Genomic DNA, 23,614 nt, shown 5'->3' on the forward strand with positions numbered 1-23,614 from the left:
CTCTCTGGAACAAGCTACCTGTTGAGGTCTATCTGAGGTTTGTATTGTACTGTGTATAAGTGTGTATGACTGTATGTGTGTTGGACCCCAGGAAGAATAGCTAATGTGTATGCTGGTGCTAAGGGGGATCCTAATAAAGAAAGGAAAAAAAGGTCCATTAAAAATGGAGCTAAACTGCAAACCTATATATAACCTATATCCCAAGCATATAAATAGTCGCTCTTAGTGTGTGTGTATACTGTATGTGATCACTTGTGTGGTTATTAATGTTTGCTTTGTGGTGTGTATGATTCTGTTGATTTGATTTCTGTATTTTTTTCATGACTGTGGACATTTTCTTATTTATTAATTATGGTATTCCAATGTTTTTAACCTCAGTGTAAAGCACATTGAGCTAACCTATGAATGAAATGTGCTTTATAAATAAAAATGCTGTTGCTAATATTTCAGAACTGGACAAATATGAGGGCTCAAAGGCAGAACTTGGTGAGAGATGTTAAATTACAGCACTGCCTCATCACTTTAGTTCAGTGTTATAATGAGATACTGCTCAGTCTGCCTCAGATGGCTGCATGCTGATTTTTTTCTGTGTTTTTTCTGAGTCAGTTCTGAACGTGATAAGCCTGCATGATGCTATATGGAGTCTGAATTGTCATTACACATATTCAAGAAACCCCAACCAGACCTTAGGTGAGTAGTCGTGATCACAATCAATCCTTTGCACTAAAATGTGTTTTCATTAACTCCTCAGTTTAGCTTTGGGAAATGTGTGTTCATTAAAAAGATGTTTACAGATCACGCAGTGGAATGAGATTATTTCACTTGAACATTTGCGCTGAAAGACGGAACAGAAATTTACGACAGCACTGATTAGTCAATTAGTAGTCAGCAATTGCTTTATTTAAACAATTTGCTTCAGAAAAAGGTATAAATGTCTTCTAACATCATGCTTTCCTTTGTATTATTGGATTTGTCAATTTTAATTGTTGTCTGCTCTTAACTTCTTGTTTGTAAACTGATTCTTAATCATGTAATGTAATATTTATTATGACGTTTGCTGGTTCCCTCTTGGCCAGGATCCAATTGTGGACATTCTCTTGATACCACCGGGGTAAATCCCAGGGAAAATAAAGGTGAAAGCACTATGAGTGGTCAGAAGACTGAAAAAGTGACATACAAGCTCAAGTCCATTTACCATTTGTGTTGTATTATTTTCAATTAATAATACTTCTGCTACATATTCATCTATTATTGTTTTATTTTGGCCACTGTTATGACTTTGTACCTCAGAGCTCAGGCAGCTTGAAGACAAACAACGCGAACTGAGCTCCAAGATTGAAGAAATAGAGAGACGCTTTACCAACCCAAAAATAAGTAAGCTCAATGATTTGATCCTTTGTTTCATCCTGTGTCTCTGTGTATGTCCTAGGCAACTATGAAAAACACTGCGCCATAAAGCTGTTTTTTGTATCATGCACTTTTAAGGTGCTAATATATATTGATTACTTTTTTATATTTATTTGAATAATAATAAAAAAAAAACATGAACAGAAATAACCTACAAATAATACAAGTGACAAGAGTGACAATTTCTGCATATAAATGTACCTTCCCATTAATGTGAATGTGTGTGTGTGTGTGTGTGTGTGTGTGTGTGTGTGTGTGTGTGTGTGTGTGTGTGTGTGTGTGTGTGTGCATGTCTGAGTGTATGTGGATGTGTAGAAAAAGACACGTTAACAAAATGAAAAAAGCTGTGTTGCTTACAAAACAATGTCACTAAAAAACTACACAAAGCATGAATGACTGTTAATTCAACAATGTCCTTTGACATTTTAAAATTACACTGTGCCTTATTCGACGAATCACGAGAAACATGACAAGGTACCCCTAAACAGAACAAATCTGCTTAGACTGATGTATAAATGGATAACATCATTTGAACAATGATGGAGAAATAAGTAGTACATAGACATTATGCCTTTAATCAGATGGAGGACTGATTATAGAGATTTCTGTCAAACTCACTGAATGTTTCCATGTTTCAGTTTTAACAGTAATTGAGTTGCAGAATGAAATATGGGACCGACTTCACGCTGTTTACCATGGGATGGATGATGACAATATAGATGGTTAGTCTTTGTAAAATGCCAATGTGTGATTTTAAAATGAAAACACAGAGAAATCAATAAAACTATATTGAAGTGTACTTTTTCCTAGAGGACCAGAGCAGAGTGGATTACCTCATCAGTAAAATAATTGACGACAGCACAAAACTTGGTGAGCCATTCATTCCTTCACTCGTCTCCCTGATGAAATCTCTGGTACCTATGTTGATACTACAGTGTCTCTTGGTGTGATCTTCATTTTAGCCCTCTCTGTATTTCAGTTCTTGAAATCATGACACTAAATACACAACTACAAAACAATAATTTACTAGGTAAGTGTCTCTCGAGCATTCATAACTAATCCCCAGCAGGCAAATCATGACCAGCTGATTAGATTGTTTTGAAGTTTTCTTGTTGTATCTAAATCTCCTGCAGGTATCTACTAATAAACAAAAATGATAATTTCTTTTAGTGTTCTCCAAAAACAAATCTGATGGCCTGATAAGTAAGAGGCAAGAGCTGCAGAACCGTCTCGACTATCTGATTGTGAGGAACCCGACAGAAAACGAGCTGAGTAAGTGAAAGGTGATCAAAGTGTCGAAATCCATTCATAAGAAATGTCTTTACAGTGTGTTATATCTGTTCTTCAGTTGCTAAAGCCACTGATGTGCAGAAGAAACTCAGAAACTTAAATCAAGAAAAACAAACTCCGGACCAGGCAGAATCCGTCACAATTACTCGTGAGTAGCCTATCTCGTTTTCTACTGACATTACTGAACTCATGTATCAGCAGTGGCTCTGTATGAAGCTAAATCATTTCGTCATTTCTTTTCAGAGCTAAAAAAACAACTGAAGGACAAAGAGGAGGAGCACTCACGCGATCAAGCTGAGATCCAGTGTAAGTACATGTTTCAGCAAGTGTAGGTTAAAATATGGTCAAAGGAGATCAAATACATGATGAATGTGTTTTTTTGTGTATTATAGCTCTGAAGAATCAGCTCAACCACACAGCGGATCAGTGCAGTAATGAGCAGAATGTTAAAGGTGTGTCACGGGACTGATGTTACTTTCTGTCACTCTCAGGTCCTTCTGTTGTCAATGTTGCTAATCAATGAGTATTTTCTCTTTTTTTCTTGTAACTATCATTAATCATCATCCCTTTCTTCTGATTTAGTGCCATATAGAAAAGCAGGATTACAAAGTGCCCAACATTAATACAGTTAAAGATTGGAGGTAGAAGACTAAGACCCCATGTCCACCTAGTGTTTTTTCTGAGCGCCATTGTCTTTTTTCTATTGAGTTAAATGCATAGAGAGTGTTCGCAGCAGAAAGGGGCTGTCCGGAGAAAAAGCGTAATGCCCAAGGTCTTTTTTCCAAGCTCTCCGGCTAATTTTGTGGCCGCTCCACGCGCTCAAGTTGAAAATCTTTAAACTTTTCAGAAAGGAGCTGTTGACGTCACTGCCGCTCTTTTCAAAATGTATAACATTCACCGTAGTTTTGCCGCCTACGGATCGAGTCTTGTACCCACATCCTGTTTTCTCTGTGTCTGATCAGGAATCTCAAATAAAAAACATAACTTTATTAAAAAAGTAACAGAGCCGTGCCGGTCAACAATCTGTTGTCATAGAGACAGGACTGATGTGCAGCGCTTTTCTTCTCAGCGCACAAACACTTCATGCAAGCATTCCCAAGCGCACAGCAAGTGCTTTTCCGCCCAGAATAAATGCTAGGTGGACACAGGGCCTTGTTTTTAAAACGTTGTAGCTTTTACTGTCCAATAAAAAAAACTGATTGATATTAGGGAGACCAAAGCGAATCATTGAGGGTTAATAGGTTGGTACATTAACAGGGTTTCACTTTCTTCCATTCTTATTAGTGTTGTTAATATTCCAAAGTTAATAGTCTTAAAATAATGAATACCTGGGAATTTATTTACCCTGTGAAAAAATCAAAAGAGATAAGACATGTACAAGGAGGAAACCGTGGTCCTTCAAGCACAAATATCAGAGAAACAAATATCAGAGTATTTGTAGATATAGGACAGAATCATCTGCATAACATGATAGAAAACTGGGTTTGATATCGGGGCATTGTTTCTCAAGAAAACCTGCACAAGTGGCTGGAAAAGTTAAATGAATTAGGATAATGGGTGGTGGGTGGTGGGAAAATATAAATATTCCTATCAAAATTAAATCTTTTGATTATCAAGAGAAACTTGTATTTTCATCGTTCACCTTCCACAGAGCCCCCTATTCAAGGCATTCAGATTTCTGACGATACAAATGTGTCCTTATAGATCTGCAGAAGCAGCTGGATACCAAAATAGAGGACCTGCAGTCAAACTCTAACTCCGTTACTTCACTTGGTGAGTGCTGAAGCTGTGTTACCATGTAATGGAAATTTCTGTAAACAAGAGTTTGTTTGAATAAAAGATCTTGGGTCAAGTAGTAGTCTTTGCTGAGTTGAATTCTCTTGCAAGTAGAAGGAGCAAAACAACAGAGTGTTAGGACAGTCTGCAGTAAAGTTCAAAGAAGACAAAGAGAAACACGCTTTTATAGTTGAATCAAAAGAAGGGGGTAGGTATCAGTAATCTCTGTTGTTGGGCAGATTGAAGAGTTTGATGACTGTTGACTTCTTTTTCATCCTGTTTCTTTCAGCTCTTCAAGTTTCCACATTAACCCTACAGGTGGAGGAGCTGAAGAGACAACTACAGAACACTGAATCGCAAAGCAAGATTGCAGGTCAGAGTCTCTGTCTTGAATTTAAACTTTTCAATTTAATATTAACAGTCATTTTTCCATCATAATTTGGTCCATATGGAGTCTCTACACTGTTTCTGACATATTCAGTTACAGTGTTGTTCAAGCTAAGAACTCAAATGTGTGCTCAAAATCAGGTTATGATAAACCATCAACCCTTTTCACCGTGTAATTCCCCTGTAACGAAGCTCAGTGGTCATTAAGCCTTGACACACTAGCCCTATTCAAACTGCCGTTTCCAGACGCAAAATATTTATGTCCCTGTGACGTTTCGCCTTCAATCTGAATGTCGCAGATAGTGTTGTAGTACTCCAAATCGGTCCTGGTCTCAAGATTGGTCTCGAGACCCCTTTTTGAAGTTCATGGCCTCGTCTCAGAATCGAAAGCATCGTTACTCGGTCTTGTCTCTGTCTCAGACAGGGTGGACTCCAGATTTTAAATCAAGACCAGTCAAGACAACCACTGACTGTTTTTTCACGTCATTACTGTGATTAGAAGGAAAACACTCCTTTCTGAAAAAAATGAATACCTTAAATTCATTTGTAGTTTGATTTTTATCCCCCGGTTACACCTTTTAGGTGTTACGTCCTAAGTGAGTGACACACCTGCTGCACAGAAAATGATGATTTTTCAGTGATATTTATGGTGCTGGTCTTGTTTCGATCTCGCCCTGCCTTGGTCTTGGTCTTGGTCTTTATTCGGTCTCGATCCCTAAATGTCTTGGTCTTGTCTTGGTCTCTGAGCACTCTGGTCTCAGGTATGTCTCGGTTAGTGTGGTTTTGACTACAACAATTTTCGCCGATCTGTAATGGGGGGATGACGTGTTCCCCCTGAGCCAGCAGAGGAGTGTAAAGCTGTGTGTGTGTGTGTGTGCATGTCTGACTGCGTGTACTTGGAGTTCCAGCTGTGCTTCCTGCAACGCCGAAATGCAATTTGATTTCCAGACATCAATAAGACGCCGTCGCAGAATCAATATGAATGTACGAAGAAGTAATGACGACTGAGCTTAGTTATGGCGCTTTTGCGGAAACAAAATCTGAAAGGGGCTATTCATATTTCTTTTGGAACAGCTTGGGGACGGATAAACATATTCATAACAATTTTTGTTGTTTGGTTGTTTTTTTAAATGTTTTTTTTTTCTGCAGAAATTCAAAAATCGATTAGTGTGAAAACGGTTGAGCTGGCCAAAAAAAAGGAAGCGTTGAAAGAAAGAAGTGCTCAACCACAAAGATGTGAGTAGAATCTTAACCCATCGAAAGCATCATAACCGCAACAATATATATCCACATTAAGTTTTGAAGTTTTAGCTGTAATGTTTAACCCTTCCCACAGTTTTGCAGATTATTACAATCCAAATGGAGATTGAAAAACTAGCGAATGTTGCAGTAGATGACTCAGTCTACCTTAAAATTAATGGTGAGTGACAGACACTCTTGACTATACGTTACAAACTCATTTCACAAACTCCACTTGTTTAATTAAGTAGAAAAAAACATGTGCCCACATTACTTAATGGTCGTCTGTGTCTCTTCATCCTGCAGCACTTCAAGAACAGATGAATTCTTTGATTGAGGGAATTCAAGATGAAAACGGTGAAAACACTAAACTGAGTGAGTCATAATGGAATTGAATGAAACAAATTGTAAAATATGTTCATTTACATTAATCACTGTTCATTTACTTTTTTCAACTTAAAGTATTTAATGCACCTTGTCCTCTTAGTGTTTCAACTCATGGCTCAAAAAGATGAAATAGAAAGACTGAGGAAGCAAGAAGAGACTCATGCTCAGGCAGAATTAAAGAAAATTAAAGGTGGGAAAACAGTCTGTACATGTTATCCCCAATTCTTAAAATGTTGGTAAATTGTGTAAAATGTAAATAATAACATAATGTGGTGATTTTCAAAAATATATATTTAATAGAAAGTAACACAATATAAACAAGTCAAATGGTCAAACCTAATAATTCACAGTTTTTTTGGAAAATGATATACTCATTGTAAATTGATGCCAGCAACATGTTTCATATAAGTTGAGACAGGGTCATGTTAGACATCACCTCTTCTTTGAAAAACACTTAACTGAAAACTGAACTGAGGGGACCAACAGCGGGTCCTTTTCCAGTCCTTTGTTGCCAATGTCCCAACTTTTTTAAAAGACTTTGCTGGCATCAAATTTAAAATAGGAATACATAATTCCTAAAAACAATGACATTTCTCAGTTTCAACATTTCTCATTTAAATTTTTTACAAATCATCACATTCTGTTTTAATTGACATTTTACACAATTGGTGAACTTTTTTGGAACGGGGGTTGCCTTCAAAAAAATGTTCTTACATGTTGAGAATTAAAACATCTTTTCTGTCTTTCTCAAAGATCTGGAGAATGAACTGGAGGGCGTCAGAAATCAGATAAAAGAAAAGACATGGTTGCTTGACTCAAGTGGTACAAGGATTGCTAACTTGTGTAAGTTTCTCTTAGCTTTGAAAAAAAAGTATCAAATGGCATTGAAATAAATTGAGTGTAAGGGGTGATGATGTCCCCCCTTGCCTGACACAAACAGATTTGGGTATTCTGTACATATAGGACAGTGTCATCTGCATAAAGAGATATAAAACTGAGGATGATATGTGGCGCTTTTGATTATTCTTTTGTGCTGCAGCGGCTCAGATCATGGAACTTCAAACTAAAATCGAACCACTTGAAGATGAGATATTATACATAAAAGAAATGAACGCTGAGAACCTTGAAGGTGAAGAACAAAATATGTGACTTCTTTTATAACATGTTGTGCCGTAAAACGTAAAGAGAATCACAAATTATCTCTAATGTTTCAGAAATTCAGAAGAGACTGAATAGGACCAAGATGCAAATGCAAGACAGCGAACTTCAACTCAAAGAAGCAAATGCAAATAACTATAAACAGAGTATGAAAAATGTTTCTTCTTTTTTTTTAGCTCATTTGTTGTGTTTTTTTTTATTTTAAGGTCAAAATAACATTGCACCTGTGTTTGCTTCTCTGATAGTCATGGAGATTGCTGACCTGAAGGCAGATCTGAAAAAAGCCCAGAAGCAGGCATCAATAGCTGCCAAAAAAGATATCAACAGTTTGTCTTTTATTTTTTTAATGTTTTTTAATTTGTATTTTGTAATCCAACTTCAGATTTCTGAGTGTGCATGCTATTATACACATTGTAGGTTGTCTTTGGGACTTTCTTTTAATGATAAAATCATCTGTCTAGTTGGTAAAAGAAACATCATATACTTTTTACGTTTTGTTGGAAAATTTTTGTGGTTATTGTTTCTGTTGTTGTTTAGAACTGGAACAACAAATGCAAAAACAACAAAGAGAGAACCAAAAACTTGAAAGCCAGAATGAAGGTAAGTGCTGTACAATGCTGTTTTTTAAAATTACTCGTGAGTAGCCTATCTCGTTTTCTACTGACATTACTGAACTCATGTATCAGCAGTGGCTCCGTATGAAGCTAAATCATTTCGTCATTTCTTTTCAGAGCTAAAAAAACAACTGAAGGACAAAGAGGAGGAGCACTCACGCGATCAAGCTGAGATCCAGTGTAAGTACATGTTTCAGCAAGTGTAGGTTAAAATATGGTCAAAGGAGATCAAATACATGATGAATGTGTTTTTTTGTGTATTATAGCTCTGAAGAATCAGCTCAACCACACAGCGGATCAGTGCAGTAATGAGCAGAATGTTAAAGGTGTGTCACGGGACTGATGTTACTTTCTGTCACTCTCAGGTCCTTCTGTTGTCAATGTTGCTAATCAATGAGTATTTTCTCTTTTTTTCTTGTAACTATCATTAATCATCATCCCTTTCTTCTGATTTAGTGCCATATAGAAAAGCAGGATTACAAAGTGCCCAACATTAATACAGTTAAAGATTGGAGGTAGAAGACTAAGACCCCATGTCCACCTAGTGTTTTTTCTGAGCGCCATTGTCTTTTTTCTATTGAGTTAAATGCATAGAGAGTGTTCGCAGCAGAAAGGGGCTGTCCGGAGAAAAAGCGTAATGCCCAAGGTCTTTTTTCCAAGCTCTCCGGCTAATTTTGTGGCCGCTCCACGCGCTCAAGTTGAAAATCTTTAAACTTTTCAGAAAGGAGCTGTTGACGTCACTGCCGCTCTTTTCAAAATGTATAACATTCACCGTAGTTTTGCCGCCTACGGATCGAGTCTTGTACCCACATCCTGTTTTCTCTGTGTCTGATCAGGAATCTCAAATAAAAAACATAACTTTATTAAAAAAGTAACAGAGCCGTGCCGGTCAACAATCTGTTGTCATAGAGACAGGACTGATGTGCAGCGCTTTTCTTCTCAGCGCACAAACACTTCATGCAAGCATTCCCAAGCGCACAGCAAGTGCTTTTCCGCCCAGAATAAATGCTAGGTGGACACAGGGCCTTGTTTTTAAAACGTTGTAGCTTTTACTGTCCAATAAAAAAAACTGATTGATATTAGGGAGACCAAAGCGAATCATTGAGGGTTAATAGGTTGGTACATTAACAGGGTTTCACTTTCTTCCATTCTTATTAGTGTTGTTAATATTCCAAAGTTAATAGTCTTAAAATAATGAATACCTGGGAATTTATTTACCCTGTGAAAAAATCAAAAGAGATAAGACATGTACAAGGAGGAAACCGTGGTCCTTCAAGCACAAATATCAGAGAAACAAATATCAGAGTATTTGTAGATATAGGACAGAATCATCTGCATAACATGATAGAAAACTGGGTTTGATATCGGGGCATTGTTTCTCAAGAAAACCTGCACAAGTGGCTGGAAAAGTTAAATGAATTAGGATAATGGGTGGTGGGTGGTGGGAAAATATAAATATTCCTATCAAAATTAAATCTTTTGATTATCAAGAGAAACTTGTATTTTCATCGTTCACCTTCCACAGAGCCCCCTATTCAAGGCATTCAGATTTCTGACGATACAAATGTGTCCTTATAGATCTGCAGAAGCAGCTGGATACCAAAATAGAGGACCTGCAGTCAAACTCTAACTCCGTTACTTCACTTGGTGAGTGCTGAAGCTGTGTTACCATGTAATGGAAATTTCTGTAAACAAGAGTTTGTTTGAATAAAAGATCTTGGGTCAAGTAGTAGTCTTTGCTGAGTTGAATTCTCTTGCAAGTAGAAGGAGCAAAACAACAGAGTGTTAGGACAGTCTGCAGTAAAGTTCAAAGAAGACAAAGAGAAACACGCTTTTATAGTTGAATCAAAAGAAGGGGGTAGGTATCAGTAATCTCTGTTGTTGGGCAGATTGAAGAGTTTGATGACTGTTGACTTCTTTTTCATCCTGTTTCTTTCAGCTCTTCAAGTTTCCACATTAACCCTACAGGTGGAGGAGCTGAAGAGACAACTACAGAACACTGAATCGCAAAGCAAGATTGCAGGTCAGAGTCTCTGTCTTGAATTTAAACTTTTCAATTTAATATTAACAGTCATTTTTCCATCATAATTTGGTCCATATGGAGTCTCTACACTGTTTCTGACATATTCAGTTACAGTGTTGTTCAAGCTAAGAACTCAAATGTGTGCTCAAAATCAGGTTATGATAAACCATCAACCCTTTTCACCGTGTAATTCCCCTGTAACGAAGCTCAGTGGTCATTAAGCCTTGACACACTAGCCCTATTCAAACTGCCGTTTCCAGACGCAAAATATTTATGTCCCTGTGACGTTTCGCCTTCAATCTGAATGTCGCAGATAGTGTTGTAGTACTCCAAATCGGTCCTGGTCTCAAGATTGGTCTCGAGACCCCTTTTTGAAGTTCATGGCCTCGTCTCAGAATCGAAAGCATCGTTACTCGGTCTTGTCTCTGTCTCAGACAGGGTGGACTCCAGATTTTAAATCAAGACCAGTCAAGACAACCACTGACTGTTTTTTCACGTCATTACTGTGATTAGAAGGAAAACACTCCTTTCTGAAAAAAATGAATACCTTAAATTCATTTGTAGTTTGATTTTTATCCCCCGGTTACACCTTTTAGGTGTTACGTCCTAAGTGAGTGACACACCTGCTGCACAGAAAATGATGATTTTTCAGTGATATTTATGGTGCTGGTCTTGTTTCGATCTCGCCCTGCCTTGGTCTTGGTCTTGGTCTTTATTCGGTCTCGATCCCTAAATGTCTTGGTCTTGTCTTGGTCTCTGAGCACTCTGGTCTCAGGTATGTCTCGGTTAGTGTGGTTTTGACTACAACAATTTTCGCCGATCTGTAATGGGGGGATGACGTGTTCCCCCTGAGCCAGCAGAGGAGTGTAAAGCTGTGTGTGTGTGTGTGTGCATGTCTGACTGCGTGTACTTGGAGTTCCAGCTGTGCTTCCTGCAACGCCGAAATGCAATTTGATTTCCAGACATCAATAAGACGCCGTCGCAGAATCAATATGAATGTACGAAGAAGTAATGACGACTGAGCTTAGTTATGGCGCTTTTGCGGAAACAAAATCTGAAAGGGGCTATTCATATTTCTTTTGGAACAGCTTGGGGACGGATAAACATATTCATAACAATTTTTGTTGTTTGGTTGTTTTTTTAAATGTTTTTTTGTTCTGCAGAAATTCAAAAATCGATTAGTGTGAAAACGGTTGAGCTGGCCAAAAAAAAGGAAGCGTTGAAAGAAAGAAGTGCTCAACCACAAAGATGTGAGTAGAATCTTAACCCATCGAAAGCATCATAACCGCAACAATATATATCCACATTAAGTTTTGAAGTTTTAGCTGTAATGTTTAACCCTTCCCACAGTTTTGCAGATTATTACAATCCAAATGGAGATTGAAAAACTAGCGAATGTTGCAGTAGATGACTCAGTCTACCTTAAAATTAATGGTGAGTGACAGACACTCTTGACTATACGTTACAAACTCATTTCACAAACTCCACTTGTTTAATTAAGTAGAAAAAAACATGTGCCCACATTACTTAATGGTCGTCTGTGTCTCTTCATCCTGCAGCACTTCAAGAACAGATGAATTCTTTGATTGAGGGAATTCAAGATGAAAACGGTGAAAACACTAAACTGAGTGAGTCATAATGGAATTGAATGAAACAAATTGTAAAATATGTTCATTTACATTAATCACTGTTCATTTACTTTTTTCAACTTAAAGTATTTAATGCACCTTGTCCTCTTAGTGTTTCAACTCATGGCTCAAAAAGATGAAATAGAAAGACTGAGGAAGCAAGAAGAGACTCATGCTCAGGCAGAATTAAAGAAAATTAAAGGTGGGAAAACAGTCTGTACATGTTATCCCCAATTCTTAAAATGTTGGTAAATTGTGTAAAATGTAAATAATAACATAATGTGGTGATTTTCAAAAATATATATTTAATAGAAAGTAACACAATATAAACAAGTCAAATGGTCAAACCTAATAATTCACAGTTTTTTTGGAAAATGATATACTCATTGTAAATTGATGCCAGCAACATGTTTCATATAAGTTGAGACAGGGTCATGTTAGACATCACCTCTTCTTTGAAAAACACTTAACTGAAAACTGAACTGAGGGGACCAACAGCGGGTCCTTTTCCAGTCCTTTGTTGCCAATGTCCCAACTTTTTTAAAAGACTTTGCTGGCATCAAATTTAAAATAGGAATACATAATTCCTAAAAACAATGACATTTCTCAGTTTCAACATTTCTCATTTAAATTTTTTACAAATCATCACATTCTGTTTTAATTGACATTTTACACAATTGGTGAACTTTTTTGGAACGGGGGTTGCCTTCAAAAAAATGTTCTTACATGTTGAGAATTAAAACATCTTTTCTGTCTTTCTCAAAGATCTGGAGAATGAACTGGAGGGCGTCAGAAATCAGATAAAAGAAAAGACATGGTTGCTTGACTCAAGTGGTACAAGGATTGCTAACTTGTGTAAGTTTCTCTTAGCTTTGAAAAAAAAGTATCAAATGGCATTGAAATAAATTGAGTGTAAGGGGTGATGATGTCCCCCCTTGCCTGACACAAACAGATTTGGGTATTCTGTACATATAGGACAGTGTCATCTGCATAAAGAGATATAAAACTGAGGATGATATGTGGCGCTTTTGATTATTCTTTTGTGCTGCAGCGGCTCAGATCATGGAACTTCAAACTAAAATCGAACCACTTGAAGATGAGATATTATACATAAAAGAAATGAACGCTGAGAACCTTGAAGGTGAAGAACAAAATATGTGACTTCTTTTATAACATGTTGTGCCGTAAAACGTAAAGAGAATCACAAATTATCTCTAATGTTTCAGAAATTCAGAAGAGACTGAATAGGACCAAGATGCAAATGCAAGACAGCGAACTTCAACTCAAAGAAGCAAATGCAAATAACTATAAACAGAGTATGAAAAATGTTTCTTCTTTTTTTTTAGCTCATTTGTTGTGTTTTTTTTTATTTTAAGGTCAAAATAACATTGCACCTGTGTTTGCTTCTCTGATAGTCATGGAGATTGCTGACCTGAAGGCAGATCTGAAAAAAGCCCAGAAGCAGGCATCAATAGCTGCCAAAAAAGATATCAACAGTTTGTCTTTTATTTTTTTAATGTTTTTTAATTTGTATTTTGTAATCCAACTTCAGATTTCTGAGTGTGCATGCTATTATACACATTGTAGGTTGTCTTTGGGACTTTCTTTTAATGATAAAATCATCTGTCTAGTTGGTAAAAGAAACATCATATACTTTTTACGTTTTGTTGGAAAATTTTTGTGGTTATTGTTTCTGTTGTTGTTTAGAACTGGAACAACAAATGCAAAAACAACAAAGAGAGAACCAAAAACTTGAAAGCCAGAATGAAGGTAAGTGCTGTACAATGCTGTTTTTTAAAATTACTCGTGAGTAGCCTATCTCGTTTTCTACTGACATTACTGAACTCATGTATCAGCAGTGGCTCCGTATGAAGCTAAATCATTTCGTCATTTCTTTTCAGAGCTAAAAAAACAACTGAAGGACAAAGAGGAGGAGCACTCACGCGATCAAGCTGAGATCCAGTGTAAGTACATGTTTCAGCAAGTGTAGGTTAAAATATGGTCAAAGGAGATCAAATACATGATGAATGTGTTTTTTTGTGTATTATAGCTCTGAAGAATCAGCTCAACCACACAGCGGATCAGTGCAGTAATGAGCAGAATGTTAAAGGTGTGTCACGGGACTGATGTTACTTTCTGTCACTCTCAGGTCCTTCTGTTGTCAATGTTGCTAATCAATGAGTATTTTCTCTTTTTTTCTTGTAACTATCATTAATCATCATCCCTTTCTTCTGATTTAGTGCCATATAGAAAAGCAGGATTACAAAGTGCCCAACATTAATACAGTTAAAGATTGGAGGTAGAAGACTAAGACCCCATGTCCACCTAGTGTTTTTTCTGAGCGCCATTGTCTTTTTTCTATTGAGTTAAATGCATAGAGAGTGTTCGCAGCAGAAAGGGGCTGTCCGGAGAAAAAGCGTAATGCCCAAGGTCTTTTTTCCAAGCTCTCCGGCTAATTTTGTGGCCGCTCCACGCGCTCAAGTTGAAAATCTTTAAACTTTTCAGAAAGGAGCTGTTGACGTCACTGCCGCTCTTTTCAAAATGTATAACATTCACCGTAGTTTTGCCGCCTACGGATCGAGTCTTGTACCCACATCCTGTTTTCTCTGTGTCTGATCAGGAATCTCAAATAAAAAACATAACTTTATTAAAAAAGTAACAGAGCCGTGCCGGTCAACAATCTGTTGTCATAGAGACAGGACTGATGTGCAGCGCTTTTCTTCTCAGCGCACAAACACTTCATGCAAGCATTCCCAAGCGCACAGCAAGTGCTTTTCCGCCCAGAATAAATGCTAGGTGGACACAGGGCCTTGTTTTTAAAACGTTGTAGCTTTTACTGTCCAATAAAAAAAACTGATTGATATTAGGGAGACCAAAGCGAATCATTGAGGGTTAATAGGTTGGTACATTAACAGGGTTTCACTTTCTTCCATTCTTATTAGTGTTGTTAATATTCCAAAGTTAATAGTCTTAAAATAATGAATACCTGGGAATTTATTTACCCTGTGAAAAAATCAAAAGAGATAAGACATGTACAAGGAGGAAACCGTGGTCCTTCAAGCACAAATATCAGAGAAACAAATATCAGAGTATTTGTAGATATAGGACAGAATCATCTGCATAACATGATAGAAAACTGGGTTTGATATCGGGGCATTGTTTCTCAAGAAAACCTGCACAAGTGGCTGGAAAAGTTAAATGAATTAGGATAATGGGTGGTGGGTGGTGGGAAAATATAAATATTCCTATCAAAACTAAATCTTTTGATTATCAAGAGAAACTTGTATTTTCATCGTTCACCTTCCACAGAGCCCCCTATTCAAGGCATTCAGATTTCTGACGATACAAATGTGTCCTTATAGATCTGCAGAAGCAGCTGGATACCAAAATAGAGGACCTGCAGTCAAACTCTAACTCCGTTACTTCACTTGGTGAGTGCTGAAGCTGTGTTACCATGTAATGGAAATTTCTGTAAACAAGAGTTTGTTTGAATAAAAGATCTTGGGTCAAGTAGTAATCTTTGCTGAGTTGAATTCTCTTGCAAGTAGAAGGAGCAAAACAACAGAGTGTTAGGACAGTCTGCAGTAAAGTTCAAAGAAGACAAAGAGAAACACGCTTTTATAGTTGAATCAAAAGAAGGGGGTAGGTATCAGTAATCTCTGTTGTTGGGCAGATTGAAGAGTTTGATGACTGTTGACTTCTTTTTCATCCTGTTTCTTTCAGCTCTTCAAGTTTCCACATTAACCCTACAGGTGGAGGAGCTGAAGAGACAACTACAGAACACTGAATCGCAAAGCAAGATTGCAGGTCAGAGTCTCTGTCTTGAATTTAAACTTTTCAATTTAATATTAACAGTCATTTTTCCATCATAATTTGGTCCATATGGAGTCTCTACACTGTTTCTGACATATTCAGTTACAGTGTTGTTCAAGCTAAGAACTCAAATGTGTGCTCAAAATCAGGTTATGATAGAGTAAAAATCATCAACCCTTTTCACCGTGTAATTCCCCTGTAACGAAGCTCAGTGGTCATTAAGCCTTGACACACTAGCCCTATTCAAACTGCCGTTTCCAGACGCAAAATATTTATGTCCCTGTGACGTTTCGCCTTCAATCTGAATGTCGCAGATAGTGTTGTAGTACTCCAAATCGGTCCTGGTCTCAAGATTGGTCTCGAGACCCCTTTTTGAAGTTCATGGCCTCGTCTCAGAATCGAAAGCATCGTTACTCGGTCTTGTCTCTGTCTCAGACAGGGTGGACTCCAGATTTTAAATCAAGACCAGTCAAGACAACCACTGACTGTTTTTTCACGTCATTACTGTGATTAGAAGGAAAACACTCCTTTCTGAAAAAAATGAATACCTTAAATTCATTTGTAGTTTGATTTTTATCCCCCGGTTACACCTTTTAGGTGTTACGTCCTAAGTGAGTGACACACCTGCTGCACAGAAAATGATGATTTTTCAGTGATATTTATGGTGCTGGTCTTGTTTCGATCTCGCCCTGCCTTGGTCTTGGTCTTGGTCTTTATTCGGTCTCGATCCCTAAATGTCTTGGTCTTGTCTTGGTCTCTGAGCACTCTGGTCTCAGGTATGTCTCGGTTAGTGTGGTTTTGACTACAACAATTTTCGCCGATCTGTAATGGGGGGATGACGTGTTCCCCCTGAGCCAGCAGAGGAGTGTAAAGCTGTGTGTGTGTGTGTGTGCATGTCTGACTGCGTGTACTTGGAGTTCCAGCTGTGCTTCCTGCAACGCCGAAATGCAATTTGATTTCCAGACATCAATAAGACGCCGTCGCAGAATCAATATGAATGTACGAAGAAGTAATGACGACTGAGCTTAGTTATGGCGCTTTTGCGGAAACAAAATCTGAAAGGGGCTATTAATATTTCTTTTGGAACAGCTCGGTGACGGATAAACATATTCATAACAATTTTTGTTGTTTGGTTGTTTTTTTAAATGTTTTTTTTTTTCTGCAGAAATTCAAAAATTGATTAGTGTGAAAACGGTTGAGCTGGCCAAAAAAAAGGAAGCGTTGAAAGAAAGAAGTGCTCAATCACAAAGATGTGAGTAGAATCTTAACCCATCGAAAGCATCATAACCGCAACAATATATATCCACATTAAGTTTTGAAGTTTTAGCTGTAATGTTTAACCCTTCCCACAGTTTTGCAGATTATTACAATCCAAATGGAGATTGAAAAACTAGCGAATGTTGCAGTAGATGACTCAGTCTACCTTAAAATTAATGGTGAGTGACAGACACTCTTGACTATACGTTACAAACTCATTTCACAAACTCCACTTGTTTAATTAAGTAGAAAAAAACATGTGCCCACATTACTTAATGGTCGTCTGTGTCTCTTCATCCTGCAGCACTTCAAGAACAGATGAATTCTTTGATTGAGGGAATTCAAGATGAAAACGGTGAAAACACTAAACTGAGTGAGTCATAATGGAATTGAATGAAACAAATTGTAAAATATGTTCATTTACATTAATCACTGTTCATTTACTTTTTTCAACTTAAAGTATTTAATGCACCTTGTCCTCTTAGTGTTTCAACTCATGGCTCAAAAAGATGAAATAGAAAGACTGAGGAAGCAAGAAGAGACTCATGCTCAGGCAGAATTAAAGAAAATTAAAGGTGGGAAAACAGTCTGTACATGTTATCCCCAATTCTTAAAATGTTGGTAAATTGTGTAAAATGTAAATAATAACATAATGTGGTGATTTTCAAAAATATATATTTAATAGAAAGTAACACAATATAAACAAGTCAAATGGTCAAACCTAATAATTCACAGTTTTTTGGAAAATGATATACTCATTGTAAATTGATGCCAGCAACATGTTTCATATAAGTTGAGACAGGGTCATGTTAGACATCACCTCTTCTTTGAAAAACACTTAACTGAAAACTGAACTGAGGGGACCAACAGCCGGTATTTTACTAAAGCCTGTCTCAGACTGCAGGATAATCAGGGTCTGATTCTTCCTCCCGTCAATTGTGCGGTCGCTCCCGACTCAAGGCTGTTGAGAAGTCGGAACTAATTAGCCTATCTGCCCAGATTATCTTGTAGTGTGAGTTGTGTGAAGATCGTCGAGGACGCCCTGATTTACTTCATACATGTTAGATCTTGAGGGTTACTGTTATGTACGCACAACAGCCGGTGTGTATGAGGGAGTTACGACAGCTTTATGGCAGTTAACGTGTTATGAGGGTTTAGTAAATAGAGCGCCGATCTCTGTGATATGTGACCCGTGTGTGAGGCTGAATAAAGCGAGATGTTCAGAGACGTCGAGTCCTGTGAGTCTGTGAATACAACAGTTACGTCATGAAAGGGTCTGGCAGAGGTCATGTGTGGCTATGATTACCGCGGGAGACGAGGGGGGACAGTAATAAGTGTACCGTAGTGGTGACCAGTGGCATGACGCAAACCGGACAACTGTGACTGACCGTTACAATCTGACCTCCAGCTCTTGCTAAAGTAATATACAACCCATGTTGTCCGTGTCCCCCAGACATTTCTTCACCCAAATCTTATTTTTTTGTGCTTTTTCCTTTCTGCACGGAGCATTATGGTCCCAAATGAAGTAGTATGTGATGTGCTAAGAATTTCCTATGTTGTAGTGTGAACATGTTTGAGATTATAGAGAAGATCCATTAAGATTCTCCTTATGTGTGATGCAACCCGAATTCAACATTGGGACGGATTTTAAAACTCCTGCAGTGTGAGCCATGCTTAACCTGTTAACCAGTTAATCTTATTAATAGTGAGATTTGTCATCTGCATTTGTTAATTTTTTTATATTTTGCAACTTTTCCAGTCCTGTTTTCCATGTCCCAACTTTTTTAAAAGACTTTGCTGGCATCAAATTTAAAATAGGAATACATAATTCCTAAAAACAATGACATTTCTCAGTTTCAACATTTCTCATTTAAATTTTTTACAAATCATCACATTCTGTTTTAATTGACATTTTACACAATTGGTGAACTTTTTTGGAACAGGGGTTGCCTTCAAAAAAATGTTCTTACATGTTGAGAATTAAAACATCTTTTCTGTCTTTCTCAAAGATCTGGAGAATGAACTGGAGGGTGTCAGAAATCAGATAAAAGAAAAGACATGGTTGCTTGACTCAAGTGGTACAAGGATTGCTAACTTGTGTAAGTTTCTCTTAGCTTTGAAAAAAAAGTATCAAATGGCATTGAAATAAATTGAGTGTAAGGGGTGATGATGTCCCCCCTTGCCTGACACAAACAGATTTGGGTATTCTGTACATATAGGACAGTGTCATCTGCATAAAGAGTTACAAAACTGAGGATGATATGTGGAGCTTTTGATTATTCTTTTGTGCTGCAGCGGCTCAGATCATGGAACTTCACACTAAAATCGAACCACTTCAAGATGAGATATTATACATAAAAGAAACGAATGCTGAGAACCTTGAAGGTGAAGAACAAAATATGTGACTTCTTTTATAACATGTTGTGCCGTAAAACATAAAGAGAATCACAAATTATCTCTAATGTTTCAGAAATTCAGAAGAGACTGAATAGGACCAAGATGCAAATGCAAGACAGCGAACTTCAACTCAAAGAAGCAAATGCAAATAACTATAAACAGAGTATGAAAAATGTTTCTTCTTTTTTTTAGCTCATTTGTTGTGTTTTTTTTTCTTTAAGTACAAAATAACATTGCACCTGTGTTTGCTTCTCTGATAGTCATGGAGATTGCTGACCTGAGGGCAGATCTGAAAAAAGCCCAGAAGCAGGCATCAATAGCTGCCAAAAAAGATATCAACAGTTTGTCTTTTATTTCTTTAATGTTTTTTAATTTGTATTTTGTAATCCAACTTCAGATTTCTGAGTGTGCATGCTATTATACACATTGTAGGTTGTCTTTGAGACTTTCTTTTAATGATAACATCATCTGTCTAGTTGGTAAAAGAAACATCATATACTTTTTACGTTTTGTTGGAAAATCATCTCTTTTTTTGTGGTTATTGTTTGTGTTGTCGTTTAGAACTGGAACAACAAATGCAAAAACAACAAAGAGAGAACCAAAAACTTGAAAGCCAGAATAAAGGTAAGTGCTGTACAATGTTTTTTTTTTTTAGTGATAGTTCAATGTTTAATTGTCTTCTTCAGGGAGTCAGATTTGAATATGGTTAACACTTTCATGTCCGAACCATAGCCTGTAAAAAACATTCTCATTCACGTCTCAGTGTAATATCAGTGACGTTTCTGAAGAGGCGTTTTAAAAGCTTAACCGTGATGGTTGCTATATTGTAAATGCTATCTCCACCTAACTTTTGATCAATCTAGTAACAGACAATGAGTTGGCCTTAGGTCAGTCTAATCAGCCACACCTCTAATTACAAATGTATGTGTGTATGGATAATTCATAGCATTAATAGAAACAGTTGAGGTGCAAAACAAACCGCACTGGCCTTGTTTTGCAACACTGGAGGTTGCCCCTGTGGTCGGAATACTGTAAGCTGTATGCTTAGCACAAAGGCTGAAAACATGAAGTAACAACTAGCATGGAAACAGAGTGCATCATCTTTTTACAGAAGGTTATGTGCCAAACACTTCACAGCACTGACATTAATCCACAGGCTGACGATGCATGAAATATCACAACTAGTCATTCATGTGGGACAAAATTCAATTAAAGAATTAGCCCCCAGAAATGTGTCTTCGTGAATTTACACTGTCTAAAGTCTGACAGTGTCTGAAACAGTATTACAAGATTTATATACAGAATCTGTGAGCTTATTATAGTGACAGGTGTCTCCAGTTCCTTAGCTGTCAGCATTTGACGAGAAAGGGATGAGGAGTGTCTGTTATACTCCCCAAGAACTTCTTCAAGGCTTTGTCATTAATTATTACTCACCGACGTGACCGAAAACTGTAGTTATTTTGTGAGAACGCACCTGATTAATCAGTATGTCTGTATTAAAAACAGTTTTCCGTATTGGAAATGAGGGTCCCTGTTTCTTGTCTTGGCAATGGAGGGGATGTGTGAAAGCAAACAGCCAGATCCATTCCCCATGACTTTGAGATGACTTGTTTTCCTGCCAGCCCCTTGATAACCTCCTTCTTCTGTCAGACTTACAGTGGGAGGTCGAGGAACTGAAAACGTGCTGCTCTGATGGTGACACCCTGTGTGACGGTGAGATCCACAATATGTCTTAAATATCAACCTAAAGGAAAAAAAGCTGTTTATTCTATGCATTGAGTTATTGTATATATTTATTTTTAACTATTTTTTGTGAAAAGGAAAATATAGGCATATAACTTGTGTTCTGCATTAACTTGTTTCAGCAATATTGGTTGGAATGAAGAAAAACACAACTAAATAGAAAAAAATGAAAACATTAATTTAGCAGAAAATCCTTGTAAAAGAAAAACGTAACAGCTAAAAATGTAAGTAACCACACCAAGCCACCTACTCCCTGTGCTAGGTTTGATTTTAAACGTTTATTTAAAACAGTGCAATCACAAGAAAGTATTACAAACAGTTTAAAGTTTGTAAGGATAAACAAAATGATATACAGACTGAGATAATAATAGGTATTTATTATAGATAGAAGAAAACTTTGATTCTTATCAGGGAAATGATGGTGCTACAGAAGCTTTCTGTGCATTAAACATCAAATAAATATATGCTAACTGTACTAGATAAATATAACCAGGACTAATACTCAACAATGAACTAGTAAGATCAAATATAAAGTATAAATGGAGGTGTTGATCTGCAGTCACTGAGTGTAAAAGTTTTTTTTTTAATCAATATTTCATCAGCAGGTGTACAGAGAAAGCTGGAGCAGTGCCAGCAGGATGCAGATCGCCTGCAGCTGCTGCTTGGTGAGAAGGATGCAAATATCGTAGAGTTGGGGAAGGATGTGGAGGAACAAATCAGGAACAATCAGCTCCTGCAGAATGAAACCAGCGGTAAGCTCACCTCAGTCCATGACAGCATACAGATCATGCGTCAAATAAATATGTCAAAGAGAAAAAGGTGATTTGAAAAACAGAGCAACCAGTCTTATTTTGATCTTTAAATGTCATCAAACAGAGTTGAGGGAACAGCAGTTGATCCAGGCCCGTGCTGCTGAACTGCAGCAGCAGCAGCAGCAGCAGCAGCATGAGAAGGAAGCCAGACTCAACCAGCTGCAGCAGCAGCTTGAGATGCAGACCAGAGAGTATAACGAGCTTCAGGACAAATACAACAGTAAGTTTAAACCTCTGGGGGAGCCAAGTTCAGAAAGTGTGGAGATTTTGGCAGACCGTCTTGTGACCATTAATGAAGGTTTAAATTTTGTCTTTCTTGATTGAGAAAAACAAACTGTAGGAAAACATACAAAGTAAGTATTAGTTTTTTTAGGAAAGAGCAGAGGGTTCACCATGAAACAAACATGCAGTTGCTTTTCTCTCTGCAGATCTTCAAAATAAAACGAATGAAGAAGAAGATAACACGATCTATGCAAGTGAGTTCCCTCAAAACTTCTTTTTTTTCAAGGCTTGCATTCAACAAGCCTTGTATGTACAGTGTTACATATAAGGCTTGTTGAATACTCTATAAATGTAACTGTGTGTATGACTCCTATAGACTGTAAGGAAGAAGTGGATGTAGAAGGGCCTTCAACCTGCATTCTTTCCAATGGCCAGCAGGGAGCGACTGCACTATTTGCATAAATATGTCCAGATTTAACGAAACTGATGAAAAAAGAATGCAACTTCCCCCCTTGATATGACCCCAATGAGATCCTGCTCTCAATCACTAGTTTTATGTCTTCTTTTTTAGCACCTTGTGCCTCTTTATGACCTATAAAAGCAAACCAGACAATCAGTGATGATTCATTTTTTTATTTATTATTAATGCCTGAAAACGCAATTGTGGGGTAGACGTCGAGCAAGGTGATTAACTGCGCGCTAATTTTAGTTTTCCACGGCAAAGATTTACATAGGTTGAGATACACTAAAGCTGTTAAGAATTTCAGGAGGATCCCTGTCGGAACGGGAGGGGGGACGAGGGGTCTCCTGAGGTATAGTCTTTTTTGATCACACTGGTCCATCACCAATTACTTGTTTGTTCTCCCCTCCTCAACTTTACACGGTATTCACTAATGGGATAGCAGGAACATTTCGGGGGTGAAAAATAATCAGCTGTTTGTGTTCACAAATGCAGCTCACCCGAAAAAATCTGGGAAATTTTAAGGATTTTAGGGTATGTGGAAAAACCCCCCATGAGTACTTCTCAACTTATGAAAGTGTTGTATTGCATTCTGTGTCTCTGGAGGAGCTCTGTCAAGTGTGGGAAAATAACCACGATGCTGTCGTAAAGATTATGGTAAGGTTAGAAAAGCTTAACCTCTGACAATACATTTTGTCCACCTCTTTCTAAGTCTAGCTTATAGAGTGTCGGTTACCAGTGGAGGCTCTTATGAAAAATGTTTGCCAGTAGCAGTATGGGAAATGTAGTGTTTAGGTGCAAACCCCAAAATAAGGCCTAAAGGCCAGGATATACACACCTGCTGCTTTTATTGTGACCACATTTCTTTTACCTGACTCTTGTGCGTTTTTGTTTTTTTTTACAGGTAGGATGACCATGGATCCAGACACAACACACCAACGAATCACTCTGTCTGCAGATAACACTGAAATGTCCACTGGGGAAATCCAACCTGTCATCGA

General features: G+C 37.5%; 1 protein-coding gene across 1 annotated transcript; it reads left to right on the forward strand.

The window, feature by feature from the left end:
- The first annotated feature begins 2,222 nt into the window (after nucleotides 1–2,222).
- LOC132978515 (myosin-11-like) lies at nucleotides 2,223–22,255 on the forward strand. The gene is made up of 46 exons (XM_061043719.1): nucleotides 2,223–2,277; nucleotides 2,387–2,437; nucleotides 2,578–2,679; nucleotides 2,756–2,845; nucleotides 2,941–3,003; nucleotides 3,090–3,149; nucleotides 4,402–4,470; nucleotides 4,763–4,846; nucleotides 6,010–6,096; nucleotides 6,197–6,280; nucleotides 6,406–6,474; nucleotides 6,587–6,676; nucleotides 7,240–7,329; nucleotides 7,526–7,615; nucleotides 7,701–7,790; nucleotides 7,890–7,970; nucleotides 8,182–8,244; nucleotides 8,376–8,438; nucleotides 8,525–8,584; nucleotides 9,837–9,905; nucleotides 10,198–10,281; nucleotides 11,445–11,531; nucleotides 11,632–11,715; nucleotides 11,841–11,909; nucleotides 12,022–12,111; nucleotides 12,675–12,764; nucleotides 12,961–13,050; nucleotides 13,136–13,225; nucleotides 13,325–13,405; nucleotides 13,617–13,679; nucleotides 13,811–13,873; nucleotides 13,960–14,019; nucleotides 15,272–15,340; nucleotides 15,633–15,716; nucleotides 16,888–16,974; nucleotides 17,075–17,158; nucleotides 17,284–17,352; nucleotides 17,465–17,554; nucleotides 18,989–19,078; nucleotides 19,275–19,364; nucleotides 19,450–19,539; nucleotides 19,637–19,717; nucleotides 19,938–20,000; nucleotides 21,027–21,089; nucleotides 21,725–21,871; nucleotides 21,996–22,255. The coding sequence occupies exons 2-46, from the start codon at nucleotides 2,398–2,400 to the stop codon at nucleotides 22,253–22,255; spliced, it is 3,762 nt and encodes a 1,253-aa protein (XP_060899702.1). The 5' UTR covers nucleotides 2,223–2,277; nucleotides 2,387–2,397.
- The last annotated feature ends 1,359 nt before the right edge of the window (nucleotides 22,256–23,614 follow it).

Source organism: Labrus mixtus, chromosome 8 (genome assembly GCF_963584025.1).
Source record: "Labrus mixtus chromosome 8, fLabMix1.1, whole genome shotgun sequence".
Classification (NCBI taxonomy): Eukaryota; Metazoa; Chordata; class Actinopteri; order Labriformes; family Labridae; genus Labrus; species Labrus mixtus.